Source organism: Mastigoproctus giganteus, chromosome 7, assembly GCF_048544385.1.
Source record: "Mastigoproctus giganteus isolate SK-2022 chromosome 7, ASM4854438v1, whole genome shotgun sequence".
NCBI lineage: Eukaryota > Metazoa > Arthropoda > Arachnida > Uropygi > Thelyphonidae > Mastigoproctus > Mastigoproctus giganteus.
Window position 1 is genome coordinate 41,921,636 of NC_143581.1, and position 22,006 is coordinate 41,943,641.

Below are 22,006 nucleotides of genomic sequence, written 5' to 3' on the forward strand. Positions count from 1 at the left end.
GAGGAAATAAATAAATCAAAAGGTGAACAGAAGACAATATCAAAAACAGAGTAAATTAGACATTTTTCCCTCCCTCATTTTGAAATTGTAAATTCCTTCACCAATATTATCATGGGACAAAGATAATGTGTGAACTCAAGCCTCTCTCTCTCTCTCTCTCTCTCTCTCTCTCTCTCTCTCTCTCTCTCTCTCTCACAACAGGAAATATGATTCATCAGACCAGACAACCTTTTTCCAATCACTCAAGGTCCAGTTTTGATGCTCATGTGCCCATTGTAGGCACTGTCGCCAGTGAACTGTGGTTAGCATGGGCATTCGGAGCGGCCTGTGGCCATGCAGCCCCATTTTCAGCAGGGTTCGATGTACTGTGTGTTGTGACATATTACTCCCATCACCAGCATTCCAATTACCGGCTAGCTGCGCCACAGTCGCCCTTCTGTTGCCACGTACCATTCAGGAGAGCCTTCGCTCACCTCGAGCATCAATGAGCCGTGGGCGAACAAAACACCACACGGCGGTTCATGGGTTCCCCTCCTCGGACCACTTTCAGTATGTACTAACCACGGCTGACCATGAGCACCCCACCAGCTGTGCCATTTCAGATATGCTCTGACCCAATCTGGCCTTTGTCAACCTCGCTTAAGTCTGCTGCCTTTCCCATCTGAAGAATAAGAGTAACGCTGATTAACGGAGCTCAGTATCAGGTGTTTTTTATACAGTGTCCCGACCTGCACACGTGCCGTAGTTCACCTGCAGTTGCTCCAATTCGCATAACAACTTGCTGGTCATAATGTTTTGGCTCATCAGTGTACAACATAAAGCCACAGGCTGAAAGGTAAAAATAAGGTGGCGAAAAAAAATTTGTTCTTTGTCTTATAAACTCCACTACTTAAGGCATTTTAGGATAACTTGCCTTTGTTATATATGTTCTGGCATAAGTAATGTCATAGTTTGTGTACTTTGTATTTCATCGGGCAAAAAAGGAATTGGATGATAATAACAATAATAAAACCTATACATGGCCTACATCAATTACTGCAAGACAGGGGGAAGAGACCTACAAATATCTGGGGATGATGCAGGCTGGGAGCACAAAGAGATCAAGGCCTGCCTGAGCGAAAAATATCAGACACTCAGAAGCCTGCTCAAAGCAAAATTGAATGGTGGAAACAAAGTTAAAGCCATAAACACCTACAGAGTCCCAGTGCTAACATACTCCTTTGGGATCATAGATTGGACTAACACCAAGCTGGAGGATATCATGAGAAAGACAAGGACAATGATGACCAAGAGCCACCACCACCCAAAGTCAGCTGAGGAGAGACTCACAATAGCTTCAAAAGAAGGAGAAAGGGGCCTGATAGACCACATCGAGCAACAGAAGACAGTGATAGCTAACCCGACGGATTACTTCCAGAAAAAACACAGCAGCACTCTACCACAGCAAGGAGTCCCTCCTGCCCAGCCGGAACAAATGAAACCAGAAAGACGGGCAAAGAAGACAATCTATGGTGTATATGGTGAGGGCGCTGACTCTCTTTAAAAATTACAGCTGTGAGTTACAGGCTCCAAAAAAACAATGTGTTTGCCTTTTTATTTACATAATTGTTATTTTATATTGTACTTAATAGGTAGTCTTATAGTTACAGTTACACTGGGTTATTTTTATTTTAATTTAGATAGAGTTTTTGTGGATTACTGTACTACTTAATATAGGTAAAACCGTTATTTCATTCGAATCTTGCAGTCATTATTTTTGTATATAGTGGTAGGGAATTCAAATTTTTAATTGAGGTAGCTAGGTAGCTCTAACGTATAATTATAAAGAGTAATACGCTTCACTGTTTCTATTAGATAGCGTAGCATTGACATTTAATTAATTTAATTTATTGATCTTATTAATTTAAAGTATCATGCCCCAAACTAAAGCAGCAAAGCAACGGGCACAAAGTGGCAGGAGTGCTGTGACTCGGGGGAGAACTGAGGGGGGCGATTCACCAACGTATCACAGCCTAAAAAAATGTGCAACTTGTGAAATGTTTGCCGAACTCTCTGGAACGGAACATGATATTGCCATGGGGGATGTCTTTGTGTGTGCACGATGTAAGGAAATCAGGCGACAACTCAGCGTTATGGGCCTATATGAGAGTTTGAAGGACAGGGTGGATGCCCTCAAAAGATCTAAATTGAGGGGCCCATCAGCCCACATCAATAAAAAAGCTTGCACTTGGTCATCACGCAACACAGCGGCAACCCCCAAGGCAGAATGCGCTGGTCCCACAGGAACTAGTAGTTGTTGGTGACTCTATTGTCAGGGAAACGGGAAACATGCTTTGTAAAAAGGATAGGTGGAACAGGACCAGGGTATGTCTGCCAGGGGCAAAGGTTAATGACGTAGACCGGATATCATCTTTTAAGGGCACAAAAGGTGATATAATTGTACACGTTGGCACTAATGATATTAAGAGTGGGAGACCGGCAGAATTACTTAACAAGTACAGGTCACTGTTGAACAAAAGCCGAGAATTAGGGTTGAATTTGAAAGTGTCTGCAATTCTGCCCAGACACGATAGAAGGGAGTATATGATGAGAGCCTTGTTGATCAATTCAGCCTTGGAAAGATTGTGCAAGGCTCAAGGGATAGAATTTTTTTTCAGCCTGGACTGTACTTGTTAACAGGAGAGACAGCTTCTACAGAGATGGGATACACGTAAATAGAAAGGGTGCAAGAATATTTGCTAATGCTATCGAGGCAGTGTTAGGTGGGTCGGAAAACTGCTAGCTTGGGAGGATACAAGGACTAATAGTTTAACAGTATCCGTAGGCAGAGGTGAAGGTGATTCTCGCACATCTTCTATTAGAATAAGTAGCGACCTGGAGCAAGGGATGTTGGGGGTTTTAGGGACGGATGGCAGTCATCCTGAAATAGGTGGGTATATGGAATGTGTTAGGGTAACTAGGAATAGGAGCATGTATGCTTGCATGTATACCAATGCTAGAAGTATAGTAAATAAATTTGATGAATTTGAAATGTTGGTCAAGACATCAAAGGTGGATATTGTTGGGATAGCAGAGAAGTGGTGTCACACAGATATAAGGAAGGCTGAACTGGAATTTGGGAAGTACAATGTGTACAGAAAGGATAAACAGGATAGAAAGGGAGGAGGTATTATGCTGTTAATTAAGAAAAACAAAATCAAAAGAAGTGCATCCAGTTGATATAGATGAACAGTACACTGGGGAACAGGTGTGTGTTATCAGACATTCGGCCTAAAACACCGATGGATCCAATATCTCTCTATTACAGAAGATTTAGAAGTCCGGTTGGCCTGCCTCCCTAAAATCCACTTATGCACACCTTCTCAATGGTAAGCCCTGTTTTTTTTTTTTTTTTTTTCATGAAAATCCCAAACACGAAAGGTATCAAAACCTATAGCACTTAGTACCGTGCATGGGTTGAAGGAGAAGTATGGGGGGAGGGGGATGCCGGAAACTTTGCTCTAGAGACTAAACATGGGTTTCACCACTTCAAGCCTCCAATAAGCAAAGTGCTTGTATTTCACCGGTTGATGACAGTCATCTACCACCTCACTTAGGTGGCAACGAACGTGTAGAGTGGTTCTCTTCAAGACGCCTGGTCAGCGTGAAGAGGAAAAGACCAAACCCTCCAGCATATGAAAGCACGACGAAACAAATGGCCCTCAGTCCCCAGCAGCTTTCACTCTCCCTCTTACGGCAGCAAGAGGATCAGAGTGGAAGCAGAGGGTGCTAAGAATCTCTGGGTATGACCAGGCTGCCATGCACGGAAACTGAACTTAGCCTGTTATAACGTAAGAACACTCATCGGTGAAGACAGGATATTAGAGCTGGAAAAGGAATTAGAAAATGTGAACTGGAGTATCATCGGTTTGGCTGAAACAGAAAGAAGAAATGAACCACTTATAAGTTTATCAAGTGGAAATCTGCTGTACACCAATGGAAACAGTGAAAGGAGTGAAGGTGGAGTTGGGTTTCTGGTCCATAAAGATTTTAAAAACATTTTGGAATCCAAAAGTACATCACCAAGAGTGTCAAGACTAATACTCAAGATTTCTAAGAGATACAAGCTAAAGATTATAATGATTTATGCACCAACATCGAGCCATGATGATGAAGAGCTTGAATAAATGTACACCAAAATTGAGTCTTCTAGATGAGCAGAAAACCCACTACACTATTATTATGGGAGACTTCAATGCAAAGGTTGGAAAAAGACAAAACAGCGCAGAAAGGGGAACTATAGGAAATTTTGGAATTGGTGAAAGAAATGAAAAGGTGAAAGACTTGTGGAATTTGCAGAATCTCAAGGACTGTCAGTAATGAACACTTTTTTCAAGAAAAGGGTGAACAGAAAGTGGACATGGAAGAGTCCAAATAGATTAACTGCTAATGAAATCGACTTCATCCTCACTAACAGAAGATATATTGTGAATGATGTTACCGTCCTGAATAAGGTAAATGTTGGAAGTGATCACAGAATGGTAAGATGTACACTTGATATAGACGTAGGAAAGGAAAGGAAAAAACTGACTCGAGTAAATAATACAAAGGTCTTTGAGATAACAGAGGAGGAGAAAAAGCAGTATGTACTGGAACTTAAGAACAAGTATGAGCTTCTGCAGACTGCTGAGGACCAAGATATCGACGAGGAATATTACAACTTTTTGAAAGTGATAAACCCAAGAAACCTATAGGGAAAAAGAAATCCAAAGAAGAAAAAATTAGTCAAGAAACACTTGTCATGATGAACCGAAGACGACAAATGAAAAGCAAGAAAAACACTGACAGGGAGAAAATTGAGTATACTGAGTTATGCAAAGCCATTAGAAAGAGATTCAGAGAGGACATAAGATTTAACACAAGAAAAGTAGAACAAGCATTAAGGGAAAACAAAGGATTTAAATCAGCAGCCATGAGCAGTAATACAGAAAGACAAATGATACTGAAACTGAAGAATAGCGATGGTGTACTTATAAACAGCAGAGAAGGCATAATTCAAATAGCAGAAGACTACTATAGAGAATTATACAAGGAGCAGGGGAATGATACCAGCAGTGGGGAAGATGGATTGCAAAGTAGCAACACATACGACATACCCAATATTCTTCCTGATGAGGTAGAACATGCATTGAAGAAAATGAAGAATCAGAAAGCCCCCGGGGGAAGATGAAGTTACTGTAAAGTTGTTAAAATTGGGAGGAAGAGACATAACACAAAAACTGGCAAGGCTCTTCACAAAGTGCATTAGAAAAGGTGTGACGCCTAAGCAGTGGAATAATGCAATCATAGTTTTGCTGCATAAGAAAGGAGATAAATCAGAAATTTGAAATTACAGACCAATTAGCTTGTTATTCCACATCTACAAGTTGTTCACAAGGGTCATTACTAACAGATTAGAAAGAATACTTGATGAGAATCACCCGAAAGAGCAAGGTGGCTTTAGGACAGGATTCTCAACTATGGATCACCTTCACGTAATATCACAGCTAATGGAAAAAGCAAATGAATATAAAACACCATTATGTCTGGCATTTGTGGATTATGAAAAGACATTTGACTCCATACAGCATAAGGCAATGTTTCGGGCACTGGAAAGACAAGGCATTGATACCCCATATATTATGATTTTGAAGAAAATATATGAGAGTGCTACCTCCTTTATTAGGCTAGACAAAGACAGTAGGAAATTTAAAATTGAGAAAGGAGTTCGACAAGGAGACACTCTCTCCAAAGCTGTTTACTGCTGCCCTTGAGGAAGCTTTCAGAAGATTAGACTGGTCGCAGAAAGGAGTCAATGTGAATGGAGAGTACCTAAACCATTTACGATTTGCAGATGACTGTGGTAATAAGCCATGATCCCAAAGAATTAGAGGAAAATCTTAATCAGTTATGCACAGCTAGTAAGGATTTTGGACTAAAGATGAATATGGCTATAACAAAAGTAATGATGAACAAGTATGCCACAGAAAGGGAAATAATGATTGAAGGAGCAGTAATTGAAAAGGTGGAGTCATATACTTATCTGGGACAAGTTATTAGCTGTAATAATGATAAATGGCTGGAAGTCAAGAGAAGAATAAATTTTGGATGGATAGCATTCAGGAAATATAGTCACATACTGAAGAGCAATATCCCAGTTTGTCTGAAATGTAAAATAATGAACCAATGTATACTCCCCACCATGACATGGAAGTGAAACTTGGGCACTCGCCAAAAGAATGGAAGAGAAGCTGAGAACTACACAGCGAAAAATGGAACGAATCATATTGGGAATCAGACTGTTAGATAAGAAGAGAAACACATGGATTAGGCAACAAACTCAAGTAAAGGACATTCTTATCAAAACTAAAGAACTAAAATGATCTTGGGCAGGACACATAGCCCAAAGACATGATGACAGATGGACTAAGAAAATAACAGAATAGTATCCAAGAGGAGCTAGAAGAAAACCTGGAAGACAAAGGCAGAGATGGATAGATGAAATTCATGAGTTTGTGGGTAGTAAATGGATGGCCAGTGCTCAAAACAGAAAGAACTGGAAAGTTTCTGGAGAGGCCTTCATCCTGCAGTGGATTGAAAATGGCTGATGATGACGATGATGATAGGCCTAATGACTCGAATGAGTACAATGAACAATTGTACAGAGAAATAGAGTGGGCTAGTAAATCAGAATGTCTTATAATGGGGGATTTTAACTTCCCAGATATAGACTGGAACTTATGGGTTGGTCACTCACACACTAGTCAGACTTTTGTGGATTTATTGGATGATTGTTTTCTGCAACAGCATGTTCGAGAGGCAACAAGAGAGAATAATACTCTTGATCTGGTTATCAGCAGTGATCATTCGTGTATTACGAATTTGCAGATAAAGGAACCACTAGGTGGCAGTGATCACAGTTTACTGATGTGGGATTTAAAGATTTAATTACTATCAGGGGTAAAGGAAAGGGTTTTTGCTTCCGTAATGAGTACAGTGGTCTCCGACAGTTTTTAAATTCTGTACAGCGGGATCAACTGACGATGTTACCAACAGTAAATTCTAAGTGGGAAGCATTCAAGGAATTAATCGTGGAAACTACTAAAAGTTTCATACAGAAAACTTTAAACGTTTATATCTTTTTACCTATTGGACTTGAGGTGCTCATCTTTCGTGGGAGTATTCTTAAGAAAATTACTTATTTTCTGGGAATTTTTCCAGCTCCATCTGGTGATTAGGAGCTGAGTTACAGAAACTGGTTTTTTTTTTTGCAAAATCAAAACTTTTATGCAGATTTGTGTCCATAGATTAACATTGAAAAATATATACTTTTGAATTAGTTTCTTCCTTATAGGAGTGAGGTAAGTAAGTAATAGCAGGAGAATCAAGAAGAAGAGGATCTTATCAAGAAATAAATAAAGAATTGTTTTTTACAGGCGGAAGAGGAGATTTTTAGTTTTTGTGGAATTGTTTTGGTACTGTTTTCTTGAAACAATACACACAATGGATACAGAACCTAACAGAGAGACAGTTCGCGATTCAGAGGTAGAGGAGGTGTGCTCTAGCGAGTCTGGGGATAAACCCGAACCCCGTAAGAAAAACAAGGGCAAAAAAGTTGTATCACTTAAGGGAAATTCTAAGGGTGGAAAAGGTAAAAGCAAACAGAAAAAATCTGTTCCTACTGACAAGGATCAAAGTAGACATGATTCTGAGGAAGGTACTTCTTCTGACTCGGAGTCACCAGTGTTAAAATCTCCTGAAGTATTTAAAACACTTAAAAGTCGCAAGGTTCCATTGACCCCTCGGGTTGTGTCACGTGGGGATGAGGACATAGCTTCTAACATAGATAAAGATAATGTAGTATGTCCCCCTAGATTAGCGGTGGAATCATCCACGTTGGAGGAGCCTAAAGGAATACATGTGCATGGTCCCTCCAGTTCATCTGTATCGGGTGGACATGGGGGAGACGGAGAGACTCCGAGATGGGAGTCGATACTGAGTTCCCCACTTGAAGACGATCCTGTACTTGGACGGGTTCCGGAGGTATTTGAAATGTGTTCTGTAGTTTCTAGGGTTAAAAAAGCCCTTACCGATTTTCTGTTCTCAGAGGCTAGTGGGGTTACAACTGCTGCTTCTGGACGTATTTTGGGCTTCTGTGCCGATTTGGAGGCAGTGAATACTACCTTACTGGTGGAAAATGAACGTTTGAGGGTACGTTCAGCCGAGCTAGAGACTCGTGCAGAGCTTTTTGGAAATTTACTGAAGACGCAGACCGAATCTGGTAAATTGCGTCCTGGACATAAAACATTTGTCACTATGTCTAGTCTGAGCGGGGGAACATGTTCCCAAACTGTAGCAAGGGACCAACCAGAGAGTATGCCATCTACAAAGGACACCAGAGTAGAGAAGTCAACAGAAGTTCCCTTGGATCCTACCTTGCCTGATGGCACAGTGTATGAAAAATCTCTAGCCTTGAAGACAGCATTAGAGAATGTTTTCAAAGAACCATCAAACAGAATTACAACAGGTATTAGATCGCGGATTGCAAACATTTTTAGTAAGATGGAAGCCATGCTGATAGAGACCTTCCTGGAAAATGAAAAGGCAAACGTGAAGATACAAATCTACGAACAATGTGGGGCAAATCAAATGCAACAGCGTGCCCCCACATATGTCCAGGTGCTGAGGAATGGCTCAAACCAGTTACAACCAAACGAAGAAGGGCAACAAGAAAAAAGGCAACCACTCTTGAAAACACCAAACTTGGTGGTTCTCAGACCGACAACCCTGGAAAACGCTGAAAATGTCCAATCCAGCGAAGAACTGAAGGTTAAATTTATGAAAGAGATGAAAGATGACTTGAGGACTACTAGAATTAAAACAATAAGAAAAACAAGAAGCATGGGACTAATAATAGAAACAGAAAATAAGGAAGATATACAGGAAATAATGGAAAACCCAAAACTTGTCAAGTTAGGGCTAACAGCGGAGCCGCCAAAAAAGCGTGGGCCTTCAATTATAATATTTAATGTAGACCAAGACGTAACGCCTGAACAACTAGCAACTGAAATTGTCACCAGAAATTTAAGGAATTTAGCCCAGGAAGAACAAAAAAAATGCACGGTAACACCAAGGTATTCAACCAGTACCAGATCGGGAACCAATAGGAACTGGGTAGTTGAACTAGACCCACTGCATGGCAACAGCTGAAAGACTGCAACAGAATATATATAGAATGGGGATCCCACCGGTTCCGGGAGCATGCAGCGGTGCCGAAATGCTTTCGGTGCTGCAAGTTCGGACACACAACCCACACCTGTACTCAGACAACGCCTACTTGCGGCCATTACTCTGGCAAGGGCCACGAGTACAAAACTTGCCCCAACAGGGAACAGGATCCAACCTGTGCCAATTGTAAAGCAGCCAAAATGGAAAACACACATTCGATCAGAGATCCAAACTGCCCGGTCTATATCAAAGCAAAGGGTCAATACCAAAAGAGAACCGACTATGGAGACAAACAATAAGAAATATAATACATCCAAAATAGAGATCATCCAACAAAATGCGCAAAGAGCCAGAGCAGTGGCAGAACAGCTAAGGATAAAAGCTGACGAAATCAATGCAGACATTCTCATACTCCAGGAGCCGTACACCCACTCTAAACGGGTGTGTGGATACCCAATCACATATAAGATAGTACACGAAGAGGAAGATACCCCTTGGGCGGCGGTAGTGGTATGCAACCCAGACTACACAGTCACGAAAGTTAAACAACTATGCTCGTCATGGGCAGCTTCTGCCCACGTATTGACGCCACTAGGCCAGTTCTACATAGTGGCACTGTACTGTAGACCAGGGGAGGACATTACCCCAGCAACACAATACCTTCAAGTTTTGGTAGACTTGCTCCCGGACGAAAAAATAATCATAGGGGGAGATGTCAATTGCCGATCCCCCACCTGGCACAGCCTGACTCCGGACAGAAGCAGAACTCGGAACGGGCAAATACTAGACGAATATCTTTCTAACTCCCCGATCATGGTACTAAATTGGCCACACCAACTGCCCACATTCTGTAACACACTGTGGGAGGCCACGATCGACGTCACGCTGTCCACTAGGAACGTCGCAGGCTATATTAAGGATTGGCTTGTTCGGGATTCGTGGACAACGTCCGATCACAGAGTGATTACCTATCAGATAGCAAGGTCACTTGACAGAGCCCCAATATCCAAGCAAATATAGAGCCGATATGCCACTCGCAAAGCAAATTGGGAACGTTTTAAGGAAATCCTAATACCAGCAACGGCCCAACATCTAACTGAGACAAATCAGCTCGAGGAACCCAATAAAACCCAAACTAAAGTAACCAAGATAATAACAGAAGCCAGCAACGCAGTAATAAAAAGAAGAAGCCCGATCCGGGGGGCTGTCCCGTGATGGACCCTGGAAATTCAACAGCTCAGACGGGAAACAATTACAAGAAGAAAACAATTCCAACGGGCAAGGTCTACATGGCCGGCCCATGAGGTTGAAGCTTTAAGGGAAAGATATAGAGAAGCCAGAAACAGCTACACAAATGCGATCGTCAAGAGCAAACGCAAGGCCTGGGAGACCTTTGTAAGCACAACAGGGAACACCGAACCCTGGGGTGTGGTATACAAGATAGTGACGAATAAACTTCCCAGGGGGGAAGTCATTTCAACCACCCAGACACCACAAGGTGATTATACCACCACGTGGCAACAATCTATAAGCAATATATTGGATGCCATCTTCCCGAAACCAATAGAGCCATCACTGCCAGAGCAACTTATCATCTGTCAAGATAATGAAGTTTACTCAACAGACACTCAGGAGCCACCCTTCACACGGGATGAACTACAACAAATGGCAACCACGATAAGAAATAATAAATGTCAGGCCTGGACTACTTAGAACCCGAAATTATTAAGAAGACCGTGGAGATCGTTCCAGACCTCCTCTTACACCTATATAACAGCTGCTTGGCTAAGGGCATCTTCCCCAAAAAATGGACAGCAAAGGTAAAATTAATCGCCAAAAATTCGAACAAACCACCCCAATTGCCAAACTCCTATCGGCCAATAGCCCTGCTGCCGGTTGCAAGCAAACTGCTTGAAAGACTACTCTGTACAAGGATAAATCAGCATTACCAGGCAGCGAAACTCACAGAGACATCGCAATACGGATTCAAGAAGGGTTCGTCTACTGTGGAAGCCTTGCGTAGCCTATCGGAATCAGCAGCAAACTGCAATAATAAATATCTTCTAGCCATCTCTGTTGACTTCGCTGGGGCGTTCGACACCATTTGGTGGCTGAGCGTACTGGCAAGACTAAGGCCGGCACATGTGCCGATCAACTTATATTCCATAATTAGGTCTTATCTCTCCGAGAGACGCATCATCGTGGAAGCACCTTATGGTAGAGTGAATCGTGATGTCCACAGGGGCTGTCCCCAGGGTTCTGTTCTGGGGCCGCTCCTGTGGAATATGGTTTTGGATGGGTTCTTGGCTTTGCACCTTGGTGATGTGCGCTCCCAGGCCTTTGCTGATGATTTGGTCCTCACCATTGCTGCAGATAGCCGGGCCCAGCTAGAGGAAAAGGCCAATCAGGCAATGCTGATATTGCAAAACTGGACCAGAACACACTGCCTGACAATATCAACAACAAAGACGTCCTCCGTCCTGCTAAAAGGCAAGCTTGATATACGTAGACCGCCACAAATAAAGGTGGGACCTACCACAATAAAATTAGTGACCCAGTTAAAATATTTAGGAGGTATACTGGATGGTAATCTTACTTTTAAACACCATCTAACTTATATCAGAGCCAAAATCAAAAGATACTCTGGATTGGTGGCTAGGATCGTCAGGCGGGACTGGGGGTTAAACCAACGCACCCTGTCATTGTTTTATAAAACAACCTTCCTACCGATCATCACTTACGCCTCAGCAATATGGTTTTCCAAAACATGAACTGTAGTAAACCGACGCATCCTTGATGCAACGCAAAGAACAATCCTACTGGCAGTTACACGTGCTTGTAAGACAACCAGTACCCACGCGCTGCAGGTCTTGGCCGGAGCTCTTCCCCTTGACTTAGAGATCATGTGTAGGGGAATGAACTACCACATAGAGAAAGGAATACCTTGTACATACCATGGCTATACTGTGGACGTTAATGCACCACAAAAAAATGAAAAGACAAGGCTGCAAAAACACCTGATGCAAGTTTGGCAGGAGCGCTGGGCCAACTCAAATAAGGGAAATATCACCAGGAAATTCATTCCGAACATCGACAGGATGTACCCCAGTCCCCCAACTTGGTTTCAACCTGGCTTATACACCACCTATTTATTGACTGGTCACGGGGCCTTTACAGCCAAGCTGGCAGCGCTGGGGATTGAGGTGGATCCGAGATGTGCCTGTGGGGAGCTTGAGTGCTGGGAGCACATTATGTATGATTGCACCCATTATGAGGACCTCATGTGCAGACTGATCACTGCAATACACTACCTCCCCAAGAACTTGGAATCGCATCTATTGGACTCACTTGAGGAATACAGGGAGCTAAAGGAATATGCCCAAAAACTATTTGGTAGGCGTAAAACATTGATAGCCATCTACAGAAGGTAAAAAAAAAAAAAAAAAAAAAACACAGAACATGCGTGGAGAGGACTCAAGGAGAACCTCGCCCAGGAACCTGCTTACTACTAATCATCTAAAACCAGCGATCGCAAGAATAACCCCATGGAGCTGCGGATCTTCCCATGATGAAGAGAACCACAGCCATAGCTAACAGACCAACAACGGACCTGACCAGTGTTCATAGCTGAGGAAAAATATGGCTACCAATGACAGAGAAGACCAACGAAGATAGAGAACTCCAAGTTGCTGCCTCAACGGAGCCATATTGGCTCTATGCTCTGCACTCTCTTGTGCAGTGCAATTCTTTTACTCCCACACCCGGCAGGGGTGGGAGGTGACGGCTTGCTGTCACCTCTCTTCCCTGCCACACCATTTCTTCCCTCTGGTGGGGCATGGGCATGCCTCACTGAAAAATTGGGGGTCACCTACCCTATCGACCCTCTTCTTCCTATTTCACCCACTAGCCTTCATTCTCCCCTCCCAGCACTTTTTCTTGCACAGCGTATAGCCCTACACGTCCAAATTTAAATACAACAAAAAATTTCACCCAACCTTTTAGGCACTTCAGAAACAGGCTCTCAGCGTCAACCCCATATTAGTGCTTTAATGTAAGTGATTTAAAATCAACCGCGGTCGTTCCAATTTTATTTTAGGTCCTAGCCACTAAAATCCCAGGAAAGTAAGTGGCAGGACCAGCCAGAGTACAATTGACTCAATGGTAACACCAGGCTAGCCTCCACGCGGCGAGGTATGGACAACGTCTGGTCCCATTAGGGGCCTGGCGGCCAATAAGCCGGATAAACAATGGCCACAACATATAACACTACTCATGACCCACACACTTCTAAATCTCTGGCTTTGACAGGGTACTGTCACCGATACATAGAACATTCGCGGAGATGGGAGAAATCCCAGGAGCCGCTAGACCCTCAATATACCTCATACCTATTAAGAAATATTGTTCAAGGTTTAGGCCTAAATGGTTATCTAATGAACTAATGAGACTCGTAACAGAGAAGAAAAATGCATGGGATGCATATAAATTATCAAGTGACTCGGAAGCCTATGGCAGATATAAGCTAGTCCGTAATCAGGTCACAAAAGAGGTTAGGCAGGCAAAGGCAGATTACAAGAAATCCTTGGCAAAAGATGCTAAGAAAAACAGCAAGGATTTCTTTACTTATATAAACTCTAAAAGGAAGGGAATGAATCTGATTGGTCCACTTGACATCGATGGTTCGACTGTTGATGATCCTGCTCAGATAGCAAACAAACTGAATGAGTATTTTGCATCTACATTCACACATGAGGAATTATTAAGGTTTGAAAATGGCAGAAGGTTATCAAATTGTAGCAGGATACTTAATGATTTTGTAATAACTGAGAGCAAAGTGGAGGAGAAATTGTTGAAGTTAAACATAAGAAAAGCACCTGGGGTGGATGGGATCTATCCAGTTATATTAAAGGAGACGGCAAAGCAACTAAGAAAACCCTTAGCCATAATTATGACAGCATCCTTGGACTCAGGGGATTTTGCATCTACATTCACACATGAGGAATTATTAAGGTTTGAAAATGGCAGAAGGTTATCAAATTGTAGCAGGATCTTAATGATTTTGTAATAACTGAGAGCAAAGTGGAGGAGAAATTGTTGAAGTTAAACATAAGAAAAGCACCTGGGGTGGATGGGATCTATCCAGTTATATTAAAGGAGACGGCAAAGCAAGTAAGCAAACCCTTAGCCATAATTATGAGAGCATCCTTGGACTCACGGGAGGTCCCCACGGCCTGGAGATGTGCAAATGTATCCCCAATTCACAAAGGGGGATCAAAGGGTGACACGAGTAATTACAGACTAGTTAGTTTAACTTCTGTTCCGGGTAAAATAATGGAGTCACTGGTTAAAGATGCATTGCAGGATCATCTAGACAAGACTGCAGCAATAATTCAGACACAGCATGTGTTTGATAAGGGAAAGTCTTGTCTGACAAATTTGATAGGATATTATGATGTGGTTACAAAAGAACTGGATGCAAAAAATAATTTTAATATCATATATTTGGATTTCAGGAAAGCTTTTGACACTGTTGCGCATGGAAGACTACTGTACAAATTGGAGCAGAATGGTATTAAGGGTAAGTTGCTACAATGGATAAAAGGATGGTTAAGTGTGAGAAGACAGAGGGTGGTAATCAATGGGTGCTACTCTTCGTGGACTAATGTTATTAATGGAGTCCCACAGGGTTCTGTGTTGGGTCCACTGTTGTTTTGTATATTTATCAATGATATTGATGAAGGTATATCAGGCTTAATGTCGAAGTTTGCAGATCATACAAAGGTTGGCAGGGTTGTTAATGACAGTAATTGCAGTGTGCTACTGCAACAGGATCTAGATAATTTGGGCAGATGGGCTAAGAAGTGGCAACTGAAGTTTAACCTTGACAGATGCAAAGTACTGCATATGGGTAGAAGTAACCCCAGAGAAACGTACCAACTGTGTGGTACTACACTTAAGGTGGTAGAAAATGAAAAAGACCTGGGAGTAATTGTGCAGGCAGATATAAAGTTTTCTGAGCAATGCAGACAGGCTGCCAGGGCAGTTCATGGGGTTTTGTCAATGATATATAGGAATTTTGCTAGCAGGGAGGAGGTGATTGTCCCTCTGTATAAGGCAATGGTCAGGCCACACCTTGAGCACTGCGTAAAGGTCTGGAGGCCTCATTTTAGGAAGGATGTAGATTTACTTGAGCGTGTACAGAGAAGGGCAACAAGATTGGTGAGGAGAATGAAGGGATCCTCTTACCAAGAGAGGTTTAAGTTCTGCAAATTGCAGTGGCTGGAGACTAGGCACCTGTGCGGTGATCTGATTGAGGTGTATAAGGCCTTTAATGGGTTGAGCACACTGAATTCTGATGGGATCCTTCCACTTGTTCAGATTACGAACCTAAGGGGGCATAAATTCAAATTAAGAAAAGACAGAGGTAGAATAGATGTGCAGAAATTTTGCCTTTAGCCAGCGGGTGGTTAATTGCTGGAACAAACTTCCATCTGTCGTTGTGGAAGTTGATAGGTTGAATAAATTTAAGGAGGAACTGGACAGGCATTTGGAGGGAATGGTGTGATTTTTTTTTTTTTTTTTTGGCTGATGCTGCATAAGCTCATACACTTGCTTTCTTGCATCACATGCCACTACTACTATACTATGACGAACCTCCATCAAGACCACACAGATAAAATAGCTTCCTATGCATGCCTCACAAGTGGAATGCTCTTCCCTGAGAGACTGAACAATTCATGCTCGCCATCCAAGACCAGGTAATCGATACCAGGAACTATAGAAAATTCATTGCAACAGAGCCTGGAATGTTAGATGACACATGGCGATGTTGCCACCTGGCCTCAGAAACAATCCAACATATCACTGCAGGATGCAAGGTGATCACCTAGACAGAGTACACTCTTAGAGTACAAACCCCAGGCCATAATAGAGACCCCAACACACAAGCTATACTGGCACTGCCATAATAACGGACAAGACAATGCCCCGCCACAGACAGGACATAACTCTTGTCAATAAGAAGGAAAAGGGTACCTATCTAATTCACACAGGGCTGACCAACACTGGCAACCTCCAGAAAACCCACGAGGAAAAGATCAGGAAGTACATGGACCTAACACTGGATATCAAAGAGATGTGGTATATGTAACAAGTAACAACCACCTTGATCACTAGTATGGTGCCAAAGACCCTACATAACAGCCTAGCAGCAATAGGTCTCCCAGAGAACAAATGCAAGGAACTCCAGAAAGATGCAAACCTGAACACCTGTAGAATAGTCAGAGAGTTCCTCAATCAACAGTAATACCAGACATAACCACCCTGTACACATTGTACCAGTACTTGTCACGGTGTGGAACCCCATCAGGGAGAAATAATATAACAACAATAATAAAAATACAATAAGATGGAGCACCACTACATTTCCACTGAAATTAATTGGCCTTCTCAAAAAATGCATTTGATAATAATCTCACCAGCTAGATTTTTGATATTAAATCACAAAGCACAGATTTACCCTGCAACTGTTATCTATGTAGCTTCTTGAAATATCACGTTTACAAAACCTAGTATTCAAATTTATTAAAACCAAAGCATGGAGTTAGAAGTGAGGTTTCGATATCAATCCATAGCACTTTAATAATAACTATGTAAATTACTTTTTCAACTAGCATTAATAACTTAATATGAAGTTATCTATATTGAATGCCTGAACTGAGGCTATGGACACTTCATTTGGGGTATAAAACATTCATTTATAAAATTTAAAATTCATTAATAGGATGTTTTACGCTCACCCTATATGTATGTAACAGATACACAAGAACAAAGTGGAGCAAATGCAAACGTAACAAAAAAAAAAAAAAAAAAAATGATAAATTATAATCTAACTCTTACTCTGAATCTTTCTTTTGATTTTCTGGGATTGTTGTAGAATATCTTTCCATGTAGAATTGAGGAGGTCTTCTTCCTCCAATTATTGAGAGCCTTTTCTCACCTGTGGATTGATACTGTCCATTTACTAATGGACCACTATGATCTTCAGCCTTTACATACAGTACATATTCTTTGTCTAGCATAAATGGTTCTGGACTTACAGTGCGTACTTCCCCGGATCTCTCATCTACTTCAAATTTACCAACAGCTACAAAAAAATAAATAAAATAAAAAAAAAGTTTATTGAAATCTCCACCTCTTCTTTTTCAACTCAAATACAAACTTTGATAAAAACAAACAAAAAAAGGAAGTGTAACTAACTGGACATTATACAAAGGGTACTAGGAAAGTTTTGCAATACAGCTTTGTTTATTTAATTTTTTCAAAGTAATTTCCTCTACATTCAATACACCTCTCCATCCTCTGAAACCAATCTTTAAACCAGTTCTGCCAAGTTTCACTAGGGAGTAAAGCACACTCGTTGTCCCAAGCCCGTAGAAGGTCCTCATCACTGGAAAACCGCCTCCCTTTTAGCTTCATTTTCACATGCGGGAACAGTGCAAAGTCGCAGGGAGCAAGGTCTGGACTGTAGGGAGGGTGCTCGAGAAGTTTCAGTCCTGTCGTGGTCAAATATTCGGTGCAGGCTTTGGCGCAGTGAGCTGCAGCATTATCGTGATGGAGGTACCAGGTGTCCATTCTTGACTTTGGCCGCAGGTTCTTCATAGATCCAATGACTTTAGGCAGGCATTGTTCAGTATACCACTTAGCTGTGACTGTCTTCTGCGTTTGCAAAACAACACGTTCCACAATTCCACTCGATTTGAAAAATACAGCTATCATTTTCTTCTTTACAGATCGGGATTTTCTGACAATTACGGGTGTGTCGTCATCATCAAAGACCCAAACTTTGTTTTGAGCCTTGGTCGGCAGATCGTAATAGTACAGCCAAGTCTCGTCACCTGTCACGGTGTTGTTCACATACCGAGATTGTCCCTTATCAAACTTTTTTAACATCTCCCGGCACCAAGTCACACGTCGTGTCATCTGCTCTTCAGTCAGTTGATGCGGCACCCAGAGAGAACAAAGTGTCTTCACGTGCAAATGATCTTGCAGAATCGAACGAATTGCTGGTGCATTTAGGCCCAAAGTATCCTCTATCTGTTGGTAGGTCACTTGCCTGTTTTCGTCAAGCATTTTCCTCACAGCAGTAACGTTTTCCTCCGTAACTGACGTTCGTGGCCTTCCCGGCCTCTCAGAATCCTCCAGAGTGAAATTTCCCCTTTGGAATTCTCTATACCACCTGAATATCGTTGTACGATGTGGACAATCATCATCTAGTGCAAGAGTCATTTCTTCTAAGCACTGGTCTATGGTTAAACCACGCACGAAATTATACCGCAAAACTGCCCTTATTTCATTTCGTGACCACGATGCCATCGCAAGCACTTTACACTCTCACTACTAATGAATAACTGAGCCCATCGACTTGGCGCGGCGGCTACTATGCACGTATGAACATGTCTGAACATGCAGCAACAAGCAGCTTCCTGTGATTCATTGTTGCGTCATATTGCAAAACTTTCCTAGTACCCTTTGTAAAAGGTGCAATTAATATGCTACAGTAATATGACAGTAGCATATTAACTTTAAATAAAAGGACAAGCAATCTTTTTCTATATAATATGGGGTTTTAGAAAAAAAGTTAAATCTCATATGCCATGATTTTTTAAAAATAAACCTGTATGAACAATACAAGGCTGGTAATACTATAATGATTAACTTAGATATGTTAACATGTTGACACCTAGTTCCTTAACCAAACACTGCCAAATGTGTGGACATAAAGTGTATTATGTATGCAGGGGCAAATCTGTACGTCCGTATGTTGTTGAGCTATAAAGAATGCAGAATAAATCATTAGATCAGCTAACTACAGTTCTGGCTGGAGATACCTTAAGGAATTCATCCACTCCTTCACAGGATGTGAATAGAGATCTCTCCGAGTAGCAAGTGATGTTTGATCCAAATACAAATTAATAATTTCAATAAACAAAATCATTTGGCTTAAAAAGGGACTGAAGCAAAACAAGAATTTTGTTTTAATTTAACATTAAATTTAAAAAACTTCAGCCTCAAGTCACTAAAAATGTTAAAGACCATAAAATAACAGTAGAGCGTACACAAACCCATTCCTTTTCTATGCTAAAAGAAAAATGAAGTCTGAACTTATAAATGCATTCTTTTCCATTACAGGCACTGATTTCTCATGTGTGCATCCCCCTCCACAAACTGCCCAACAATCACTGAACAACAAACAAAAGGCACTTCTCTTTCAAGAAATATTATTGTTGCTTGCTTGCTGATGTGCAATTTTTTTTCCAATAAAAGCACAAAAGCTTGATACTTTTTTAATTTAACCACTTCATGGATTATCCCGAGATATCTCGTTTTTAGTTTTAAAAGTTATTTGGAACTACATGAAATATCTCAGGATACAATAATACCCGAAGCAAACAACAATACCTCCATATTTAGGACTGAAACGTATTTTCTCTGGCATTTCTGGCTAATTTTGCATTAGGCAGGTAAATCCAGAGTTTTCTCACGCCTGGTAACAAACTACTTGCTTTCATTTTACTTATATTGTACAGCAATGTCAAAAACAGTGCCACGTGTTCCTGTGCCGCCAATAAGCAAAATATAATTTGCCGTCCTAAATGCAGAATACCAAACCCACGAAAATAATTCACAAAAACAATATCGAGAAATATTTCTGCGCCCTCTTCAACTGCCGCCTATAAGCGACACTTACCTTGCCTGTCCACTTGTGGCGGCCGTGTGTCAGAATGTAGTTAGTTCATGATTACTGCTTTTGTGTTCCACTTGATTTTTTAAATTTATTTATATAATGAGTAATGAAGACTTTTTCTGTGCCTTTCTTTTAGCTCAAACACTAATTTATTAACTTAGTGCTGAAAAGAAATCTGAACAACATTTGTAATGGAAATTTCAAAAGTTAAATCTGTATAAATCTGCAAAACAATGGATAGGATTTCCAGTCAATGGAAGAAGGTCATTAATATACAAGAGGAAAAGAGTCGGGGAAAGAACTGAACCTTGGGGGACACTGGCATTAGTGGAGAAGTTAGAAGACAGAGAGCCATCTACCATCACCCACAGTGAGCGATCAGAGAGAAAACTGGATAACCAATTACAAAAAACAGTTGGCAAACCATAAGATGGAAGCTTGATTAGAAGACCTTTATGCCAAACACGATCGAAAACCTTTGGGATGTCAAGAGCAACTGCTTGTGTTTCACCAAACTTTTCCATTGAATTAGTCCATAAATGATTAACGTAAGCCAGAATATCACCAGTGGATAGAACTGACGGAACCCATACTGGCGATCGTTGATCAGCCGGAAGGTTTCTAGGTAGTTTAAGAGTTGGCGTTTAATTGATTTCTCCATTACTTTAGAAAGAGAAGAAATTGCAATAGGACGATAACTGGATGGGAGGGATTTGTTACCCTTTTTAGGAACTGGCTAGATATGAGCAAATTTCCAAGCAGAAGAAAAACACCTTTATAAGAAAGTGAAAAAATGCGGCAAATAACAGGAGTAAGTTCAGGAGCACAGGTTTTAAGAACACGGGGAGAAATACCATCGGGACCTGGAGCTTTCATAGCATCAAGATTCATAAAAATCCTTCTGACATCCTTTTGACGGAAGACCACAGGAGGCATTGAATGGAGCATGTTGGGAATGGTGGGAGGTGTTTTACCAAGATCATTAATACATGAGTTGGAAGAAAAATGGGATGCTAGCAGGTCAGCTTTATCCTTGGCTGAAGTGACAACAGAACCATCTCATTTGGACAGAGGTGGGCAAAAGTTGCAGCCAATAGCTTTGGCAAGAGACCAGAATGCTCGGCTACCATCAGGGCAAGAAGCAAGTTTTTACTCTTAGCCTGTTCAAACTCTAGTTTGGACTGATTAATAACTGCTTTACAATTGTTGCGAGCTTTGGTGTAGGCTTGTTGTTTGTTATTTAGGAACATTAGCAACTAAGGCCATATTGCCAGGACCACTGGGGATACGCGGTGGTCCTTCCCCGACCTTTCCGCATCCTCCGTATTTGGTGGTCATGGGCTCGAACCCCAGTCTGATCAAGAAGCGTGTGCTACGCACTGCTGCTCCTGCCCACCTGGCTACGGAGGCACCCTTAGTGTAGGCAGAAAATGAAACTGAAGAATCAGAAACAAGCCAATTACGATATTCAACATTCTTCTCTTGAACAGCCTAAGCTCATTTACTGGAAAACCAAGGTTTAGATAAAGGATGAGATTTTAAAGTGGAGTGTGGGATAAAGGATTCCATTCCAGCAAAAATAATTTCATTGACACGATCTGAGCAAACAGTGACATCAGAATTGTTGGCGCATCGGCTTCTGTGGCCATAATGCACCTCCCAAGGTTTTTGCAGTACTTTGATCCAAGCCCGAGGCGCGATTTGAACCAGTGACCTTTGGGTTGCCAGGCAGGCACTTTCCCTACCCGGCTAGCCCAGTCGGCGAAACAGTAATCCAACCAGGGAAAAGAAATCTTGCAGGACATGCCATTTTGGATTCTTGTAATGCCAAACAATACGAGGTTTCCAGAGATAAAGGTTTCCATGAGATAAAGGCTCCATTGGAGAAGAGACAATCACCAAGTTGTGGTCTCAGGTGCCTAAAGGACCTCTCAATTCGACCGTGTACTTAGAAGGGTTGTTTGTGAGAAAAAGATCAAGTGTGTTGGCTGTATGATTAGGATTGTCCGGTAT

General features: G+C 41.6%; 1 protein-coding gene across 1 annotated transcript in view; it reads right to left on the minus strand.

Moving 5' to 3' along the window:
* The window catches only part of LOC150082844 (neural-cadherin-like), a 500,869-nt gene that overhangs the window by 435,927 nt on the left and 42,936 nt on the right, over positions 1-22,006 (minus strand). The window contains exon 4 of the mRNA XM_090377625.1: positions 17,146-17,392. Coding sequence (XP_090233751.1) covers positions 17,146-17,392 — 247 coding nt within the window. The remainder of the gene's footprint in view (positions 1-17,145; positions 17,393-22,006) is intronic.